Source organism: Terrapene carolina, unplaced genomic scaffold, assembly GCF_002925995.2.
Source record: "Terrapene carolina triunguis isolate 2854851 unplaced genomic scaffold, T_m_triunguis-2.0 Scaffold34021, whole genome shotgun sequence".
NCBI lineage: Eukaryota > Metazoa > Chordata > Testudines > Emydidae > Terrapene > Terrapene triunguis.
The window spans coordinates 1,266,441-1,286,403 of NW_020698372.1; the positions used below are offsets into that span (position 1 = coordinate 1,266,441).

Sequence of the window (19,963 nt, forward strand, 5' to 3'; positions counted from 1 at the left end):
CGCGCCGCGGCCTCTCGGAGTCTCCCCCTCCCTCCCAGGCTCTCAAATCTGGGAGGGCGGGGGAGATCCCGAGCGGCCGTTTCGTGTGCCGCTGCCCTCCCTCCCAGACTTGAGAGCCTGGGAGGGAGGGGCAGGAGCAGCGCCCGCGCCGCGGTCGCTCGGAGTCTCCCCCTCCCTCCCAGGCTTTTAAACCTGGGAGGGAGGGAGAGATCCCGAGCGGCCGCGGCTCGCGAAACAGCTGTTTCGCGCGCCACTGCTCCCCCTCCCTCCCAGGCTTGAGAGCCTGGGGGAAGGGGCGGGGGGGGGCGGCCAAAATTGTTTTTGCCTTGGGCGGCAAAAATTCTAGAGCCGGCCCTGAGCACCAGGCTGCAGGGGACCAGCCGCGCCCCCTCCGTGTGAAGCAGGCAACCTAGGGGAGGATCCTGGCCACTGAGGGTTAGCGTCGTGACCAGCCCCATGTGGCTCCGCAGGAGCCAGGCCTGCGCCCCATAGGTAACGTGTTAAACGGGGGACCAGGGAGTCAACGGGCGACGTGAGCAGCGGTTGCTGTGGAAGGGAGGCGCGCGCCCCTTTCTGACCTGGGCGCTCAAAGCAACGCATTCAGTGCGGAGAGCGCGAGAGACGAGCTAATGGGCACGTGCAATGTGAAGGGGCGGGGGGAATTCCGGGAGCAGCTCGCGGCTCCGTCTCCCTTGGAAACCGCCACAGCCACTAACGTGCCCCACTAAAATCCGCGCAAGGCAGAAAAGAACCCCTTAGGCTGCCGCGCCCCTTACTTCCGGCCACGTGAACGAGAATCTTCCAATGAGATGGTAGTAAAGGGCTCGCGAGGTTTTGTTCTCCATGGCAACCGTCGCTGTATAATCAACCGTCGCCTCCAGGTACCCGTTAGAATCGCCATGGTGAGTAACGAAGTTGCCTCCGGGCCTATCTGGGGACGGTACCGGCTCTGGGACCATGCTGAGCCCGCGACCCCAGCATCCCTGTTCCCTCGCCCCGCCCATCTGGGGCCGTCAGGAGCGAGCGGGCCGGGACATGGCCCCGCCCATCCCCGCGCCGCCCTGCAGGGGAGCCCCGCCGGATAACGGCCGAGATGCTCAGGCTGATGCAAAGACGCGCCCCCATCTCATCCCTCCGCGCGGGGCGGCCCGGGACCAGGCGCTGAACCCCGCCCCCAAGTCCCCGGGCGGCTGCTGGCCCAGGGCGGGGGCGGCTTAGTTGAGCGGCGCCAGGGTGGCTTTGCCCGAGCCGTCAGTCGTGGTCAGGTGGAGCAGGAGCTGCCACTGTAGGCGCCATTGTTATGATTCCCAGCATCGCCAGCCTCAGGCGTAGACATCAGGAGACTAGCCTAGAAAGCAAGAGCGGCATTTGGAAAGCAGCCCACAGGGTTAGCTCAGTATTCGCCTGGCAGGGAAGGGGTCACGTTGTCAAGCTTTTCTCCACAACCATGAGGGTTGGAAACTTATTTTGCTTCTCTAAACAAAACTTAAGCTTGTCAGGTAAATCACCCGGCTCTGGGAGCTGGGGCTTTGCGAACAACAGCAAATGCTGTCAGACTTGCAAGAAAACAGTGTGAGTTGGTTTTGTCAATGTTAGGAATCCAGTGTCGTTTTCTTGGCTGCCGTTAAATCCACTTTTAGCTTTGGATTCAAACCGAACCTTTCCCTGCAGTATTGTTTTTAGCCAGGCATTACAGTTAGTGCATGGAAACAATAAACAAAGGCGGGTGGATTGGTTTAAATCAAGGCGATTTAACTCACCAAATGTCAAGCCTTAAGTTAAATCATCAATTGTAAACAACTTTTCCATTTGTACTTCAGTTGTTTTCTAAAAAAGTGGTGCAGTCTCATTGGTTGATACAACCATTACAACATGTTGATTTACAAGTAAAAAGATTTTACACTAGATTTGGTACATCTTTGTGCTACCTAGGAGGGTACACTGGAACTACATACATTTATTTAAGGAATTACATAGCTTAATATTTTCAGATTCTAATTAAGTGTACGTTTTTCATGTTAGAAAATGGTGTGTAATATATTGCTTATTCACTAACTTTTTGATCATGACGTGTCAAGCTGACACAAGTAACTGAAATTTATCACACAGAACAGCATATAAAATTTATTTTTATTAAAGAAAACAAGTGCTTAATACTACATGACCTGTTGTATCATATTTATAAAGCTTGACCTCAGAAGTTAGGTTTATTTCCTTATTATGTATATAGAAAAAAAGCCTTTGCTAGAGGCTGATGGATTCAGCATATTTATTTTTCATTTAAATGTTTAAGAGATTATTATTAATTTAAGCCTTAACATATTTTTTATTAAATTCAGATTTAATTTTAAACAGGTTTATTTTTAAAAGAAAAACTTATAATTTAAATAACAAAATTTTAAAAACTGATTTAAATTTAAAAAGTCAATTTTTCCCCCAAAAATCATCAATTTCTGTCCACCCCAAAAAAAGATGAGCATTCCAAAGCTATTTTCATTGTCTTAGCTGACTCAGAAATGCACAAAGTAAATAAAAAGCATAAACAATAGTGTAAAGTCAATCCTATTTGTAAAAAATTGTTCAGATTGAATTATCTGAGATGTTAAGAGAGAAGCTTCAATTTTAAAAAAGGTATTTAAACTTTAAAAGCTAGTACAGAAACCATTTGGGAAGGAAGACCCAGGTCCACAAAGGTATTTAAATTCCTAACTTCCATTGAAATTAGAAGCCTAAATACCTTTGTGGAGCTGGACCTAAGTCTTCTATGTTAGATCTATCTCGTATATATGTTAACCTTTACTGTGTCCCCTGATCCACAGGCGGAGCTGGGTCTAAATGACCACCACCAGAATGAAGTGATCAATTACATGCGCTTCGCTCGTTCCAAGCGTGGCCTCCGTCTCAAGACAGTGGATTCTTGCTTTCAGGATCTTAAGGACAGCAGGTACCATGAGGAGGGAATAATAATAAAGCAAAAGCCTGAGGAGAGCAAGACTCTTCTGCCAAGGATTAATCCTGAGGCATCTGTTAAATTATGTATCAAATATGTTTGACTTCACATGTATGTAAGACAGCTAATTTGTATGCAATGGGTCTGTATATCCCTGCCAAGGAAAACATAAAACATAAGACTGGCCGTACTGGGCCAGACCAATGGTCCATCTAGCCTAGTATCCTGTTCTCCGAGGGTGGCCAGTGCATCAGAGGGAATAATCAAAACAGGGCAACTATCGAGTGATCCATCCCCTGTAGTCCAGTCCCACCTTCTGTCAATCAGAGTTTAGGGACATCCAGAGCATGGGGTTGCATCTCTGACCATCCTAGCTGATGGAGGAACCTATCCTTCATGAATTTAGCTAATTCTTTTTTGAACCCAGTTATACTTTTGACCTTCACAACATGTCCTGAAAACGAGTTCCACAGGTTAATTGTGTGTTGTGTGAAGTAGTACTGCCTTTTGTTTGTTTTAGAACTGTTGCCTATTAATTTCATGGGTCTCAAATTATGTGATAGGGTAAATAACACTCCCTCGTTCACTTTCTCCACACCGTTCATTATCTTATAGACCGCTATCATACGTCCCCTTAGTCATCTATTTTCTAAGATGAACAGTCCCAGTCTTTTTTAATCTCTGTAAACTCTTCCTTATCCCTAATAACTTGTGTTGCCCTTTTCTGTACCTTTTCCAATTCTATTATATCTTCTTTGAGATGGGGATGTCATGCTGTCTGGACGGGCTCATGACCATGAGTGCCTACCTCAGACCAGACTGTCAAGAACAGGGCAGACATCCCAAACTGGTGGTATGTTTTACAACTAGATTCCACCAACCCAGTTACAAATGTGAACTCCTGGATCACTATATCAGTCTTACCATAGAATCACAGACAGTCCCCTGAGGCTCTCTCGTCTATCTTGCCATCCAGGCAAGCTGGACTTAGTGATTAATGGTCACTTACACCAAAAGTTACAAAATATTCAGGTTTCTTCCAATCCCAAGAGACCAGTCGCTTACCTCAGAAAATTGGTACTCTAGATCTTGCACCAAAGACCATGCCTGTAGCTAATTCTGTAATAAACTAACTAAAGGTTTATTAACTAGGAAAAAGAAATAAAAGAGCCATTTACAGGTTAAACCAAGCAAGCGTATAACACAAAGTAGTTGCAACCTGAATCCTAAGAGTGACAGAGTTACAGTGATCTGTCAATTCAAGATGTCTTTCAGGGTAAACCCAGAGATAAACCTGGGGGATCTCTCACTTCAGTTTAGAGACTCTGGCCCTGTGAGAGTTCAAACAGCAAAAAGATGACACGTTTTCCTGTGACCCTGATTTATCTTTTACATTTGGCCTTCCAGTCGATGAGAACAGCTCATTTCCGAGCTGTGATAGGGCCATTCATCAATCCTTTGTATTGTGATGATTCTTAATGGCCCGTGCCTGGGTTCACAAGTTCAGAGCCAATATTTTTAAAGCTATAAAGCAAAACTTACATATTTCCTTATAGCATGGAATATAGACATTACAAGTGAAATTAGTGAGATTAAAGCAATTTACAAGCATTTCATAGAGTCTAAACACTAAATATGTTCTTAGAAGACTAATACCTATTTTGAACAAAACTAACATACAGGTGAGCTGGTTTGGTTTCCAGCTATGAGTTTCTCAGTTCTAAGCTAACGCCTACGGCCTTGGCCAGAGCTGGCCCTTGGTTTACTAGCATCACAAAGTTGACCAGAACTGCATGGAGTATTCAAGCTGTGGATATGCCATGGATTTGTATAGTGGCATTATGATATTTTCTGTCTTCTTATCTATCCCTTTCCTAATGATTTCTAATATTCTGTTAATTTTTTTTAGCCTGCCACTGCACATTGAGCAGATATTTTCAGAGAACTGTCCATGATGACTCCAAGATCTATTTCTTGAGTGGTAACAGCTAATACAGATCCCATCATTTTGTATATATAGTTGGGATTATGTTTTCTATTGTGCATTACTTTTCACTTATCAACGCTGAATTTCATCTGTGGTTTTGTCGCTCAGTCACCCAGTTTAGTGAGATCCTTTTGGAACTCTTTGCAGTCAGCTTTGGATTTAACTATCTTGAGTAATTTAGCATCATCCTCACACTTTGCTACCTCACTGTTTACCCCCTTTTCCAGATCATTTATGACTCTATTGAATAGCATAGGTCCCAATACAGATCGTTGGGGAACCCTACTCTGTCCACTGTGAAAACTGACCATTTTTTCGTATCGTTTGTCTCCTATCTCTTAACCTCTTATCTCATGACTTCTTACTTTGCTTAAAAGCCTTTGGTGTGGCACCTTGTCAAAAGCTTTCTGAAAGTCCAAGTACATTATGTCCAGTGGATCACACTTGCTTTTAAAAGTATGAAAAGGGAAAGGTTTCAATCTAAACAATTGCTACACACGGTTTTTTTCAGATTTTTACTTTTAATAGGAATGCATTAAATTGCTGTGAAAATGTAACCGTGAGTTACATATTACTGTTGGTAAATCAAAATTAGACCTAAGGCCCAAAACAAAATAATTTATAAATTATAAAATTTGTATTTAATCACCTTTCAGAGAGAAGATTCAAGTAAAATATTAAACAAATTGTTAATGGCATTGTTATCTAGAATAATAGAAATGTAGGGTTGGAAGGGACCTCAAGAGGTCATCTAGTCCACCCCCCTGCCATGCTGAGGCAGGATTAAGGTTACCTTCGTAGACGATCCCTGACAGGTCTAACCTGTTTCTAAAAACATCCAATGATGTGGATTCCACAACTTCCCTAGATGACAGTTAAGCACTGGAACAGGTTCTTATAGTTAATGTTTTTCCTAATATCTAACCTGAATCTCCCTTGCTGCAAACTTCTTGTCCTACTCTCGCTAGACATGGAAAAAAATTGATCAGCATCCTCTTTCTAACAACCTTTTACATATTTGAAGACGTTATCATGTCCCTCTTCAGCCTTCTTGTCTCTAGACAAATCCTGTCCACCTTTTTCAACCTTTCCTCAGAAGTCATGTTTTCTAAATTTCTTATCATTTTTGTTGCTTTCCTGGGGACTCTTTCCAACTTGTGCACTTGTTTCGTAAAATGTGGTGCCCAAAACTAGACACAGTATTCCAGCGGAGCAGAGCAGAACAATTACCTCCTGTGTCTTACATACAACACTACTGTTAATACATCCCAGAAAGACACTTACCTTTTTCTCAACAGCATCATACTGCAAACATCGACACGGCTTTTTTTAAAAGGTCCTTCTGTTAGCTGCAAAAGATTATCTGATCTCGTGAAGTTTTTTGGATTGCTGCAGAGTTGTTATTTTTATGATACATGTGACTTTTCTGTTTAGGCTGGTGGAGGAGACTTTCACAATAGATGAGGTGACAGAAATGCTGGATGGGTTGCAGACTGTGGTACACAGTGAAGTGGAATCCGAACTCATTAACACGGCATACACCAATGTGTTACTTCTACGCCAACTCTTTTCTCAGGCTGAGAAGTGGTACCTTAAGTTACAGACTGACATCTCTGAGCTGGAAAATCGGTAACCTCATTTGAATTATATAGAAATAGAGAATAGTTTCACTGATACCTTTAAAGTGACTAAATACTATTAGGTTCAGCTCCTAATCTTAGAAAATTATTTTAGTGGTGTATTATGACAATTTAGTTCGAGATGCAATTTTTCAATTAAAAGATAATGATTTTAACTTCTTCATGAAGTGATTTGCCAATGTAAATAATAATCCTGCTTGCCTAGAACTTGCTTATTTATTTTTATTTGTATATAGGGCATACTTATGTTGCCTTTTTTGTACTGATCTAGGATTTGATCCTGTGCACCTAATTGAAGTCTTAGTTGAATAAGAAGCACAGCAGCAGACTTGTAAATTGTTTAACAAGATTATTTGTCTAATAAACTTAATGTTTTGCTTTATTTTTCTCTCCAAGAGAATTGTTAGAGCAAGTTGCTGAATTTGAAAAGGCAGAATTTACATCTTCAAACAAGAAGGTAGAGATTTGTTACTCTAAAATACTATAATCCAATGCCTTATAAATCCACTACACATGTTAAATATGTTTACTATAGACTATTTCCTTGTGCTTAAGAGGAAAGGTATTTATGCTAGAAGTAACCTTTAAAGATTTTCAAAAATAGCAGCCTAAAGTTAAGCTCCAAAATTTATATATAGTCACTTCTTAGCGTACACTCAACGTGCTCAAGTGGCAACTTGAACACAGATCCATGACCCCCTACTCTGCAAATATTTTAAAAATTGAAAACAAGTTATATAAGATTTGTTAGTTTTAATGAGAGAGCCCAAGTCTGAACAAATAATAAAATTAATTCAGAATAAGCAATCATTGGTTGCATTTCACCAGACAGCAGAAATGATAGAGTTGGAGAAATATTTTAATTACTAAAAAAAGCTAGAAAGAAAACACATCATTTTAATTTTTTGTGTCTTTGTCATTACTTTAGCCCAGTTCAGAGCTCATTAAGCCTAAACTTGCTCCATTAAATGAAGGTGGGTCAGAGCTGCTAAACAAGGTAAGAATTCTTTCCCTTGACATTTGAGGTTCATGAGCATTTAATTTATTCAACTGAACTTAGGATGCTACCCAGTAATCAGGGTTTGCATAATACATTAGACACCATTTAGAATGCACTCTAATACGCTACAAAACTAGTCACTTTAATAAATGAAACACTTTTGAAGATTCATTAAATTATGTGCTTTGGCATTTAATTTATTGCAAATATTAAAACTTATTTTGCATGCATTTTAGAAAAAACAATTACTCTTACAATTTCTCTATTTAATTAATAGGATTAGTGGGAGGTGATGTTTTGCTGATATTTCATAAGACTGGACTTCCTGCTGGGAAGTAGATTGAAACACAAGTAATGCAGCTCATCATTGGCGTGAATGGGATATTGGAGATTTTCAAAGTCCAATTCTATTTCTTTTTCATTTTTATTTTTGCAGTAGTTTAAATTAAATTCTAATTGAACCACAGTTTAAAAGGAAAACAATTAGAACTTGCCTTTCAACTTTACAAATTTCCAATTTCCTATTTGTTGCAGATTTTCAAATTTGTTGTAAAGCAAATTAATTTTTTTTAATGGTGATTCATTCAGCAATAGTTTAGACTACTAAATAACCCAAAAACTTAATATAAAGAAATAGAACTAGCTTTTCAAGAACTTAGTAATGCATGGACTCTCATGAGATTTTTCAGTGATGAGCTGTATTTTTTCTCTGTCACCAAGTGATCAAGTGAAGCTGGAGACTCCTATATGTGTTTTAATTTTTATATTTAATGTGAATATTAACATTTAACAAATTTACTTTTGTTTATAACTGAATATAATTAGAACATCCAACACTACATATTAGAATATTACACTGCATTTTTTTATCCAAATACGATTTTTTTTGCAAAGGTGGTTCGAAGCTGAAATGTAAATTTACTGTGACCAATAAAACGTTGTCACATTTTGTGACACAAAACATAGGAAGCAGCAGACAGACTCAGCAGGAACAACACCTATGTGAAAGATAACTGTTGTTGCAAAGCAAACTTTTTCTGCAGCGTGATGCCAGTAGTTTTTCTGGAATCACTGTGCAGGGAAGAGGTTTTCAGGATTGTTTGAGAAGGATATTTCCTTGAGGTGATAAGCTAGGAAAAAGTCCATTCTCTGGTTGTGTAGCATTCATTCTGGAGTAAGGTTTTTAAGGCCTTATGGCACAATTATAAATGTAAAGATATAACAGTAGTTAGACAAGGTGTAAATGAATTCAGAAGTCGTATATAGATACATTGATCATACCACTGTGTATGATATTTAATAAAATAGTTGTGTTCTACAGATATTGTGTTTGTTTAAGTAAAAGTCAAACTAGGTAGGGAAAACTATTTGTGGTGCTGTGCCAGTTATTCCTAAATATTTGAAAGAAAGAATACCAAGGTTAACATGGTAAATATAACTATAAAAGTGAACTTGAAAGCTCTTTAGGCCTCAATCATGCAAACACTTAGGCACGTAAGTAACTTTAAGCAGGAGAGTAATTGTTAATTTAAATGGAATTACTCGTGTTTAAAGTGAAGCATGAAAGGGATTGTATGACAGGCCTGCAAACTTGATGACCCAGGAGGTCCCTTCCAGTCCTACGTCCATAGACATAAATAACAGTAGGATCACAGCCTTAATATTTAAACTATTTCATTCCCCAACTGTTGACATAATACAGTGGCTCTCAACCTTTCCAGACTACTGTACCCCTTTCAGAAGTCTGATTTGTGTTGTGTACCCAAAGTTTCAGCTCACTTAAAAACTACTTGATTACAACATCAGACATAAAAATAGAAAAGTGTCACAGCCACTATTACTGAACAATTGCTTACTTTCTCATTTTTATTATATAATTATAAAATCAGTTAGAATATAAATATTGTACCTGCATTTCAGTGTATAGTATATAGAGCAGTATAAACAAGTAATTGTCTGTATGAAATTCTAGTTTGTATTGACTTCGCTGGTGCTTTCTATGTAGCCTGTTGTAAAACTAGGCAAATATCTAGATGAATTGATGTACCCCCTGGAAGATCTCTGAGTACCCCCAGGATTACACATACCTCTGGTTGAGAACCACTGACATAATATATATGAAGACTAAACAAATACATTTTAAAATAAACATTTGAAGATCACTTGCACTCCTACTTGGCTAAAAGGACTTTTGAGAGGGGTTGCCTGACTTTCAGAGGAGCCTATTTGTCACATTTTAAACAGTGACCATTAATAAATTGTTTCCTGTCCTGTTGATTGGAAAGCATTTTGACAAATACCACGAATAAGATATATATCTCTAAAATGCAATTTTACTTTTGTTTCAGTTAATATTCTACCTTATCCTGTAGTTTGATCCTGCAAGGTATTGAGTGCTCTGACCCTGATCCAGTAAATAACTTATGCATATGTTTAACTTAAGCATGTGAATAGTCCTATAGACTACAGTGCGAATGCTCATATACTTAGGTAAGAACATGCTTAAGTTCTCTGCTCTGTTGGGGCCTGGATGCCCAAGACCGTGCAGGATCAAACCCATCAAGAAAAACCAATGACCCACAGTGTGCTGGTCATCTTTTTAAGCATTGACATAGTAGCTAGCTTTTCTAAACTAGAAAATATATTTACTTACATGAAATAATTGAAAATAACTACAAGTCTGTCAAATTCAGTCATGCAAGAGTGTTCATGATAAAACTAATTTTTATTTACCAAAAGGAAATTACAAGACTTCAGGAAGAAAATGAAAAACTGAAGACCAGACTCAAGACAATAGAAACACAAGTAAACTCACTATGAACCTGGATAGTAAATATATGTACATTTTTAAAATACCTAAATAGAAAGAACACCATTGTAATTCTCTCATTTCCAGTAAAAGTTGCTTTGTTAAGCTTTGTCTTTCCAATTTATTGCAGGCTACAAGTGCATTGGATGAAAAATCAAAACTAGAGAAATCACTGAAGGATTTACAGATGATTCAGGGAGATCAAAAGGTTGGCTGTTTTCTCCATTGAACTAGCATTACCACGTTGTGTAGAGCTAATTAGACCTGACAGGTGCAGTTAGCTTTGTGGGGCATACAAAGGTCCTATTCAGGGTTGCCATGGTCCCACTAACATTTAGGGCTCTGATCCTTTAAGAAAAATATTTCATGCTTATGTGTGACCTAATCCATGGTAGGAAATTATCAGTAAGTACCATTCCAAAGTTTTTCTTTGTATTCTAAAGATCAAAAGGAGTTTGATATTAATAGATATATGTTTTGTTCTGTTTTTCTTATTTTTGTTTTTTCCTCTTTTGTTAGTAAAGAGGTGTCATCTAGTTTCCTTTCTGATTGAGTAATAAAATGTTGGGTCTGTCTTGGTCAATGTTATTGTATATTCTCCTCATGTGTATGCATAGCTCTTTTTGGAAAGTATACCAGCATATATTGTTCTGATTCGAACTTTTAAGGGGTTTAAAAACATGCACAAATAGGATCAGAGCCTATACCAATGGAGTCAGTGGGAGTTTTGCCATTGACTTACTTGAGTATAGGATCAATCCCACAGACCTCTAAATTGCAAATACACCTTAAACACTTTGTCAAAAATAGTTCTTCCTACATTTACCTGTCTACACCTGAATTGAGGGTCTCAGATTTCTCCTGTAAAAGTTGATGATCCAAATATGATTAACTATTGCAGGAAAAACATAGAAATGGAAAAACCTGAACTGCTGACAGATTGAAAAAATCTGTTTTGATTCACCTTTTTTAATTTTTTTTTTTTTTTTTGGCCTGTACATTTATTTTCTTAATAATGGGAATACCCAACAGTTTTTTTTTTTAAATATTTTTAAAGTATTTCAGTTCAACTTGTAACATGAGTTGAAATGTTTTAGTCCTATTTAGCTTTTTCTGCCTTTTATGAAAGTAAAGTTGAAAAATTGACATTTCTAATACCACAATATTGCTAACTTTGAAGTGAGTTTATCAATTCCCTGTCTTAAAAAAATTTTATGTTTCCATAATTTTTCCATATTTTTAATCCAAGTTTATTTTTATTTTGCTTTCTAAATGGTTTATGGTATGTACTCTATTTTCTTAATATGTTATAATGCCCCTTAATGATTTTTAGGATCTTTTATTTTCATACAATAATATTATTATTCAATGGTAGTTTGATTTAAAGTTCATGGCAAATACTTTTCTTATCTGACTTAAGTTTTATAACTGTAGTTATTACACTATTAGTTTTAAAGGCCTGGAGACCAGTCTTATCTGCTGCCTCTCTTTGTAGGCATCAGCTGGCCTAACTTTCAGAGGTTGTTGAGTACCTGCAGTTCCCATCAAGCCAGTTGTTTTCCCCCACTTGGCCACCCACTTCTCCTTCAGCTCTTAAATTTCCTTTTCATAGGCATATATATGTGATTGAACCTATTTTGCTGTGAAATATTTACACAGGTTGAAATCTTTTTCAGCCGATCTCCTAGATCCTCCATGCTTACCCTTTTTTAAAATATAGTCTTCAAAAATTTTGATTTCCTTCTTAAAGGAATTGTGACCCTACATGGGATTATTCTGGTTAATAGAACTTCTAAAATAGATGTTTTCCTAATGGGGACAGGTGAAGAATTAATGTACTCCACATTCATCTCTGAAAATATTAGGTGGCTGGAGTCTGCTTTTTAAGTGTAACTGGTGTCACTGTGCCTTTTAATAAAATGAATGTCAGTAAAATGATATCCTAATCATGCTTTAATGGCCCAGGTTAATATGGGCTTAAAATACTTGCATCCTGTCTAACTACTTTCATCACAACTACAACAGATCATGTCTGTCACAGAGACCCAGTCATTAGTGAGTTCAAAATATGAAGAGAAGGCATGTGAACTACTGAGGAACAAACTATGCCCAGAGACCAATGCAGTTTCCTAACTGTGTAGCATCTATCAACACAGCCCAAAACATTAAGATAAAGTAAACTTTGATTCTCAGTGAATACCATATTAACTGAATTCCTGCTCTTAGCTCCCTAGCATGACACAGGCCTAAACTTCCTTCTTCGATTTTGGTTCCTTTGAGGCCCTGAATGTTCAGACCTTTTCTGAGTCCTGATACATGTATTGAGATTTGTCATTCTTTTGTTTCAACACGATGTTATTTTCAAGAGTCTAGTCGTCAGATACCTCTCTTATAAATTAGAGGTTTTAATGTACATGGACATGGCAGTTAACTGAACACACATATGGCCCAGGGCTGGTGCTCGAGGGAGTGTGTGTTGCTTCTTTTCACCGGATATAACAGTTGCTATTAGGGTATGCTTTCCTGGTAACTATGGAGATATTCTTCTTGTATCTCACCTCCAAACAGTGTAGCTTCAGCTCCTGTTCCTCAACACACACACACACCCCATCTTCCTCTACACCTCTCATAACATGTCAGTGGCTTTAAAAGCTACAGTATTGCCATGTATGTTCTCATTATATTCTGTAAACTTCTTTATACACTTCATACAGTGTGTAATTTGTATCCTAAGTGATAACTGACAGGAGATAATGGAATATAATTCCCACAGAGAAATGAAGCAGTTTCTAAGAATTTGAAATCTTGGCAGAAAAGAAGCCTTTCCATTCACCCTAAAATGTATTTATTGACACTTTCTGAAGTCTAAACATGTATTATTTTAATGCTTTGGGATCTATGGGACGGGGTTTGCCATTTAAAGACATTCTGTTATCATTTTCAACAAATAATTTAAAATGCACTCTTTCATTTAGTATTTTGCAAAAAAAAAATCATTTTAATATTTCTTCTTTTGAAGACTAATATAACTCAGGATATAAGTGAACTGGAAGATACAGTGTCTGCTCTGAGGTGCCAGTTTGAGAAGACTCTGAATGACAGTACTGCAAACCAAAAGTTCTTGGAAGAGAACTTGGTGACAACAAAGCATGACCTACTCAAGGTTCAGGACCAGTTATCTACAGCTGAAAAGGTTGGCTTCTTATTGCAGTGTATAGATAAGCTCTTTGTTTGCCTTTTTTTTTTTTTTTTTTTTTTGGCTATCTATTAATGTAACAAAGATTCTGTATATTGCATGCAGATTACTAGGGATACATCACACCATCTTTTGGTGGTTTTTTTTTTAATATTCTTCCCTTGTTAAAGAGTGAAGAGCATAGTCTATTTCATAGATATGGAACACAGCCCACTGGTTGGTGCCAATCAGATGGACACTTAAATACAGCTTCTGCAGCCATTTCAGAATGATTGTGAACAGTGACAGCAGATCTTTAGAATGAAGACTTTTTTTGTACCTCTGTGAAAAGTTGGTAGCACCAGATTCCCACCATAAGAAAGTGGTGATTGCCTTGTGGAAGCTGGCTACTTTTGGATGGATAGTAATTAATTGAGACACCAGATTTGTATTGGAAAGTCTACAGTGAGTGCTGTAATGGTGGAAGATTGCAGAATTTGCGCTTGAACATATTTCTGATTCACAGACTGCAGCTGAAAGTGACACACTGCACTGTTGTGGGGTGGGTTGGGGTGGGGAAGAGGGATTAACTTCTTTAGTTTGATCCCCTACATCTTGAAAGTGATGTGAGCATCTGGTTTGATAATTACCATTGACAACTTCCCCTGCAACGCTCTAAAAATGTAGGCATAAATGCACATTTGAACTAATGATGTCATCCGGAAAGACTCACTGCATGCTGTTTTTCTTCTCTGTAGAACCAGTAGAGGGAACACTAGTTAACAGATTGTTTCTAGACCTATGCTGGTATACAAGTATAGCTGTATGGAAATAGCATGTTAATTTTGCATGAAACAAGGGTAATCTTACATTCATTTTGAAACAGAGAACATAGTTTTTGTTGAAGTCCTCTGTCTGAAATGTAATTGGCAACTATCTACAACAAAAAGCCAAGTTGGGGAATGCCACTGAACACATTTTGTTTCTGACAGTCTCAAGGCTGCCAGCCTCGTTCTTTAGTTTCGTACAAATTTTTAAATGACCTTTTTTTTTGTCATTGGGGTTATATGACAACCTGTGGGGTTAATTTAGTGATCTAAGGATTAGATAGAAGGCATAAGAGCCTAGTTTACCATAAGATAGATAAGTGGATTGTCATGCTAACTATGTAGCGGTCGCCACATGAGAACAAAGGTCCTGTCTACACTGTATGGACACTGTTCTTCATGAGAGGTATAGTTTGTCTTATTGTGTCTGACCAAAACTTCCCCATTCCCAATGTAGTGTAGCCTGCTTTTGCATGGATAGGTTGCTATTTTGGACCCAGTCACTAGCTGTATTTCATTGATATGCTGCGTGTCTAGTTTGTGAAATACTTGTGAACCCTGCAGAAGGAAAGATGCTATTCAAATGTAAATTATTTTATACCTTCATTTCAATTCACCCTGTTCCATGTCATTTTCTATTACTTTAAAGCTATCTTAAAAACTGAAAGAAGAAATCCAGTTTGTCATATGGAAATGAAGGGAAAGACTTGTTTGGGCTTCAAGAGATATTCCATGTTTTCTAATGGTAACAGTAGACACTAACATGTATACATATACATATTTTTTTAAAAGTCTCTCTTTGAAGTCTGTAACACTTCCCTCAATAGAATTAATGTTCCTTATCTCCTAAGATCAACTTTTAATGCAAGGAGGAGTGTAATTGGGAAAGCTTTGTACTAGGTAATTAAGAATTCTTGTTGTTTTGTTCGGATATGGTAGATGGCACCTTAGTATTACTGGGACAAGTGTGAGCTACTCAGCAGAACAGGTGTTTATTGGTGTGAGAAGAAAATAAAATCACACTTATTTTTGTTTTTGTTTTTTTTAATAACCTATCTTATGCTATTTATATTTGGACCTACAAAACAAAATAAAAGCTTGTTTAGAGACAAAAATACTACTTTACAGGTTGCAGCATACATCATAAAGATGTATGGATATCAGCTTAAATCTGTGTTTGTGGTAGCTATACATGTGGTTACTTGTAGACGTCTGATCCATCACACAAGTCTTTAAAAATGTAACTGCTTGTAAATCACATTTATAGGGTTTTCCAAAACAACTGGAATGCTTTGGATCACAGGGCATCAAACTATGATATTTACTTGACTGAAGGCTTGCAAGTAGATTGTAGAGAAGTGACTGGATATTCTGTAGTAGTCTAGGTTAGCCAGTGTTTGATTTGGTCATGAGTATACTTGAACTGTGAGCTAGAAGTGTGCAATCTGCATTTGCTGTTTGTTCACTTGCCTGTAACTTTGTGATATTATTAAAGTGCCCAGATCAATATCTGATGAAGTATTTTTTTTCTTTCTTTTTTTTAAATCTGTTTGAATAAGGTTGTTCACCACCATGGTACCTGTGCAGAGTCCCACTGTAGTAGGCATTATCTAAACAAAAGACAAATGTTTCTAGTACAAGTTTTGTTACATAACAGTCAGTATCACCAAAAGTTCCATAAGTGTTTCATTAATACCCATTGAGTATTGATCAAAAGTAGATAATAACAGCAGCAAGAATTTTGGACAGGGAAGAGCTAGACTGAACACTGGAATGAATTGTTCTTTAAAAAAAAACTGTTTTAGATTATTTTTTTTTAAAATTGTAATGCATTGATGATCCTGTTGAGCAGGAGTTGGAAAAGAAGTTCCAGCAAACAGCTGCCTACCGCAACATGAAAGAGATTCTCACCAAGAAGAATGAGCAGATAAAGGATCTACGGAGAAGACTTTCAAGGTAAGTGGTGCTCTTTCATCTATTCTCTCAAGAAGTCTGTTCCACCTCCACATTGTTTCCATAAATATAAAACAGATTCTCCTAAAGCCAGTTTATTAACTTCTCTTTGGAACAAATTCAGTAGGGCTGTTGTCAAACTTTGGATATGCCAACCTTGACCTATTTTTCTTCAAAATATCAATGATTTTTTAAAAACATTAAAATTAAATTGGCATCTTTACAGTAACAATCATGCTGCACATACACATTGTTAGGAAACAATTTTCATGGTATTATGACAGAGTCAAAACATGCCCACAAGATCTATGCACAGAGGTGCAGAAGAATGTGGCAGTTGCTTCTTTTGCACCACCATTCTCTCCTGTTCCTAATGCCAAGGTCGGGTAGGGGTGACTTCTTTTGCCTTCCTGGCTTGGGTAGGTACCTAGATTCCCAACCATCTCAAGTTACAGGTGGGGAACTGAGGCACAGAGAGGCGAAGTGACTTGCCCAAAATCACACAGTAAGTCTGTGGCAGAGCATGGACTTAAACCCAGGTTTTCCACATCCTAGGCTAGTAACCTAACCACTCAGGCCTTCCTTAGTGTGGAACTATCCCATTACACCATCCATGCAGGGGAAGAAGGACAGACACTGTAGGGGCAGTGGGTGGCCCCATACTGAGTGGGTGTAGGAAAGAATCTCTTTAAGGGGTTCCTGTTGCATTGGAGCTATGCTGCTAGGAAGTAGAGGTGGGAAAGGACCATTGGGACCCCAAAATTGCTATAGAGGCAGAAAGCCTGAGTCTGGCTTCCTGTGGCTTTTGGGATTGGTGGGTGGGCCACCAGGGCTGATTCCACTGGTTGCAGGGCTGGTAAACTGGCCAAATGAGTTTGTGTTTAAAAGGAGAATTTTTAAAAAATGAAAAATAGTTGGTTGCATCCTTCTAAATTGTGCAGTGTAAATTGCCATTAAATGTCACGGATATGAGTAATTGGAATTAGTTGAAGAGATTTTTCTCTTTTGAGGACTAAATATCTATCAGGTATATTATACTCTCTAGCTTTAACTTCTTTCTTCTTAGATACGAACCAGATGATTAAAATGTGAAGAGCATTTGGTCTGTCAAGAAGCTGCCACACAAAGAGAACAGATTGTTGTGTTGCTTTAAGGGATTTGTTGAAATACTTTCAGAGATTTTGTTTTGAATGGTTTATTTTCTGCTTCTGCCAACACTTAAAAATAACCTTTTGTTGATAGGAAACTGAAATTCCTACTTTATTTACTTAAGAACTGAAAGATGAGAACAAAGTTTATAGAGTGTCTTAGTTTCTGAACTTGTCTTTTTAATAGTTAACCTTGTTCTTTCCCTGGGAAATAGCAAACACCAAATTAAGACACTTATTTACAAAGAAAGAAGTTTATTTTTGTTAAAATAAAATATTCGTTAGTTCTTCTCTACATAGCTGTGAGATGCAATTTACATACCTAAGATGTGACTTTGTTTTTTCTTGCTGCGGGCATAACTTTCACAGAAAAACACCCATAAGCTAACTTCATAAGATTAATCTTCCTACTGGCTGCCCAATTTCCTCTGTGCAAGTTATTTGCTGAATATAGGGTGTGCATTAGATAAAGGGAGACAAATATGCAATATTTGGGAATCAAGGAATGTGTACTCAAATTAACAGTGATATTACTAGTAAAAGATGTACATTGGACATCTATTGTTATCAAACAGTTTAGTACAGATTTAAAGGAAAACAAATACTTGCTGGCTTCTGCAGTATATCACAGATCTAAATTGCTCAACAGGAATACAAACCGAAAAGTGTATTTTCCCCCCATGGGCACTCCTAAAGATTTTAACTTGAACACTGGAATCTTGATTCTTTCAAAGTATTAAAGTTAAGACAGTAGGATGGAGAGAGGCTGAGGAAGCTGGTGACAGAGCAACTTTCTGGTGGGGAAATAACTTTCAGGAGTTTTTTTCCTCCGCTTTCTATTGCACCCTCAGCTATCCAATTCTTGCACTCAAACCGTTCTGTATTTATCTGCCAGCCTATTTTAATATGTTTTATCTGTTTGTGTCTCTGTTCATATATATGTTGCATACAACTCTAAATAAAACCATTTATGTTTTCCAACATCGAACTCTGGATTTTTGGAGTGTGGTTTCTTTACAAGTACCATCATGTTTGCTTTTTCATGGGCACAAGGCAGTGGAAATTGTTTTTTGTAGTGATGTCCCTCTCAAGGAAGAAAGTTATGCTTTAAATCGCTCTTGACTGTATGATTCCTTTGTCTTTTATTTTGAAGTAGAAGTCCTCATTGATTAAGTGACCTAGCCCACAGACTAGGCCCTATGTTCTGTAGCTACATACTACTACCCTAGTACAATAGTAGTAAATTGGTAATGGTATAGTGAGATTGTATGTGCAGTATTAAGGTAAACTACTAGAAGCTGTTGCTTTATAGTATTCTCAGATGTTAGCATGACTAGTTAAATCCATTTATTGTTAGTCATCTTTTCATTATTTTGCACAATATCAGTTTGAGGACAGCATTGCTCTTTATTAAAAATAGCAACTCTAACCCTTTCTTTGTACGGGATAAAATCTTTATATAGAGATAATGAAGAAATTTCCTTCTGATGTGTGTTCTTGTAGTTAGGTGTTTTGCTCAAATCCTGCCTAAAAATACCACTGTCAGTCTTGCATCATTTTCATACAGTTCATTTACCCTTTAGTCAAACCATAAAGTCCCTTGGACAAATTGTGTCCCAGGAACACTAACTTCGGGGGGGGTTGTAGCTGTAATTTAGGACAGAATTTGACCAAGAGTCTATGTTCTAAGGTGGTACAACTGATTGACTTCATTGGTTGGAATACAGTACAGTGATGTATTTGGGGTTGTAGAGGTCATGTTCAGGACATTTTTATATACTTCAATTTGTATTAACCAACTAAAACGTAAATGTTATTTCAAACTGAATTATTCTAAACCCTTCTTAGCATTCTTCTTCTATAACAGTGAGATACAGCATGCTGTATAAGGGGAGAAATACATATATAGAACCAGATGCTGTTCTCAAAGCTTAATTTGGCCTTATTTATACATTCAAGGAAATATCAAAAGCTTCCATTTCCAACTTAGAGCCACTGGTTTAGTGTGTTGATATCCCCACCAATCTATGGGCTATTTGTTTAGGGCCCAGTTCTTTGAACCCTTACTCATGTTGAGTAGTCTCATTGAAATCAATGGAACTACTAGTGTGGGTAAATGCTCTGTTTCACAACTGGGTCCTAAAACCCAGTGATAGGTTAGGAGTGTTAGGCTGGGAGAGGGAAAGCAAGAGGTCTCAAATTATTATTCAGGCCAACATTTACTCTTTGATAAATCAGGGCTATTGACTCAGACAACTAGAGTTGGTGATTATTGATATCCCTACACTGTCTTAGACCCCAATTTGACAGAGCAGTTAAGCATGTGCTTAAGTACCACTGAAGTCAATTGGTCATGGACAGAGACTCGTCAGATAACCTGGGCAAAACTTAGAGAATTTTTGAATAGCAGGGCCAAAATAATGAATTTGACTCAGTATTTAACAGGGACCTAATACAGCCCCTGAAACTTTAGG

General features: G+C 38.0%; 1 protein-coding gene across 4 annotated transcripts; it reads left to right on the forward strand.

The window, feature by feature from the left end:
* Nucleotides 1-809: 809 nt before the first annotated feature.
* On the forward strand, nucleotides 810-18,477 carry LOC113405036 (leucine zipper transcription factor-like protein 1). Of its 4 annotated transcripts, none has more exons than XM_026646050.1 (10): nucleotides 810-902; nucleotides 2,820-2,944; nucleotides 6,372-6,566; nucleotides 6,974-7,034; nucleotides 7,506-7,574; nucleotides 10,317-10,382; nucleotides 10,517-10,594; nucleotides 13,406-13,579; nucleotides 16,241-16,344; nucleotides 17,408-18,477. In XM_026646050.1, exons 1-10 carry the CDS (start codon nucleotides 810-812, stop codon nucleotides 17,424-17,426), a joined length of 984 nt encoding a protein of 327 aa, XP_026501835.1. In that variant the 3' UTR covers nucleotides 17,427-18,477. The 4 variants fall into 4 exon arrangements, with proteins under 4 accessions (XP_026501835.1, XP_026501836.1, XP_026501838.1 ...); XM_026646051.1 differs by lacking the exon at nucleotides 810-902 and adding an exon at nucleotides 1,224-1,387; XM_026646053.2 differs by lacking the exon at nucleotides 810-902 and adding an exon at nucleotides 1,411-1,499.
* Nucleotides 18,478-19,963: the final 1,486 nt, after the last annotated feature.

Coding starts and splice junctions, on each gene's coding strand:
- LOC113405036 (XM_026646050.1), top strand. CDS start 810: ATGGTAGTAAAGGGCTCGCGAGGTTTTGTTCTCCATGGCAACCGTCGC. Junction 2,945..6,371: donor CAGGATCTTAAGGACAGCAG/GTACCATGAGGA, acceptor TTTTCTGTTTAG/GCTGGTGGAGGAGACTTTCA. Junction 6,567..6,973: donor ATCTCTGAGCTGGAAAATCG/GTAACCTCATTT, acceptor TTTCTCTCCAAG/AGAATTGTTAGAGCAAGTTG.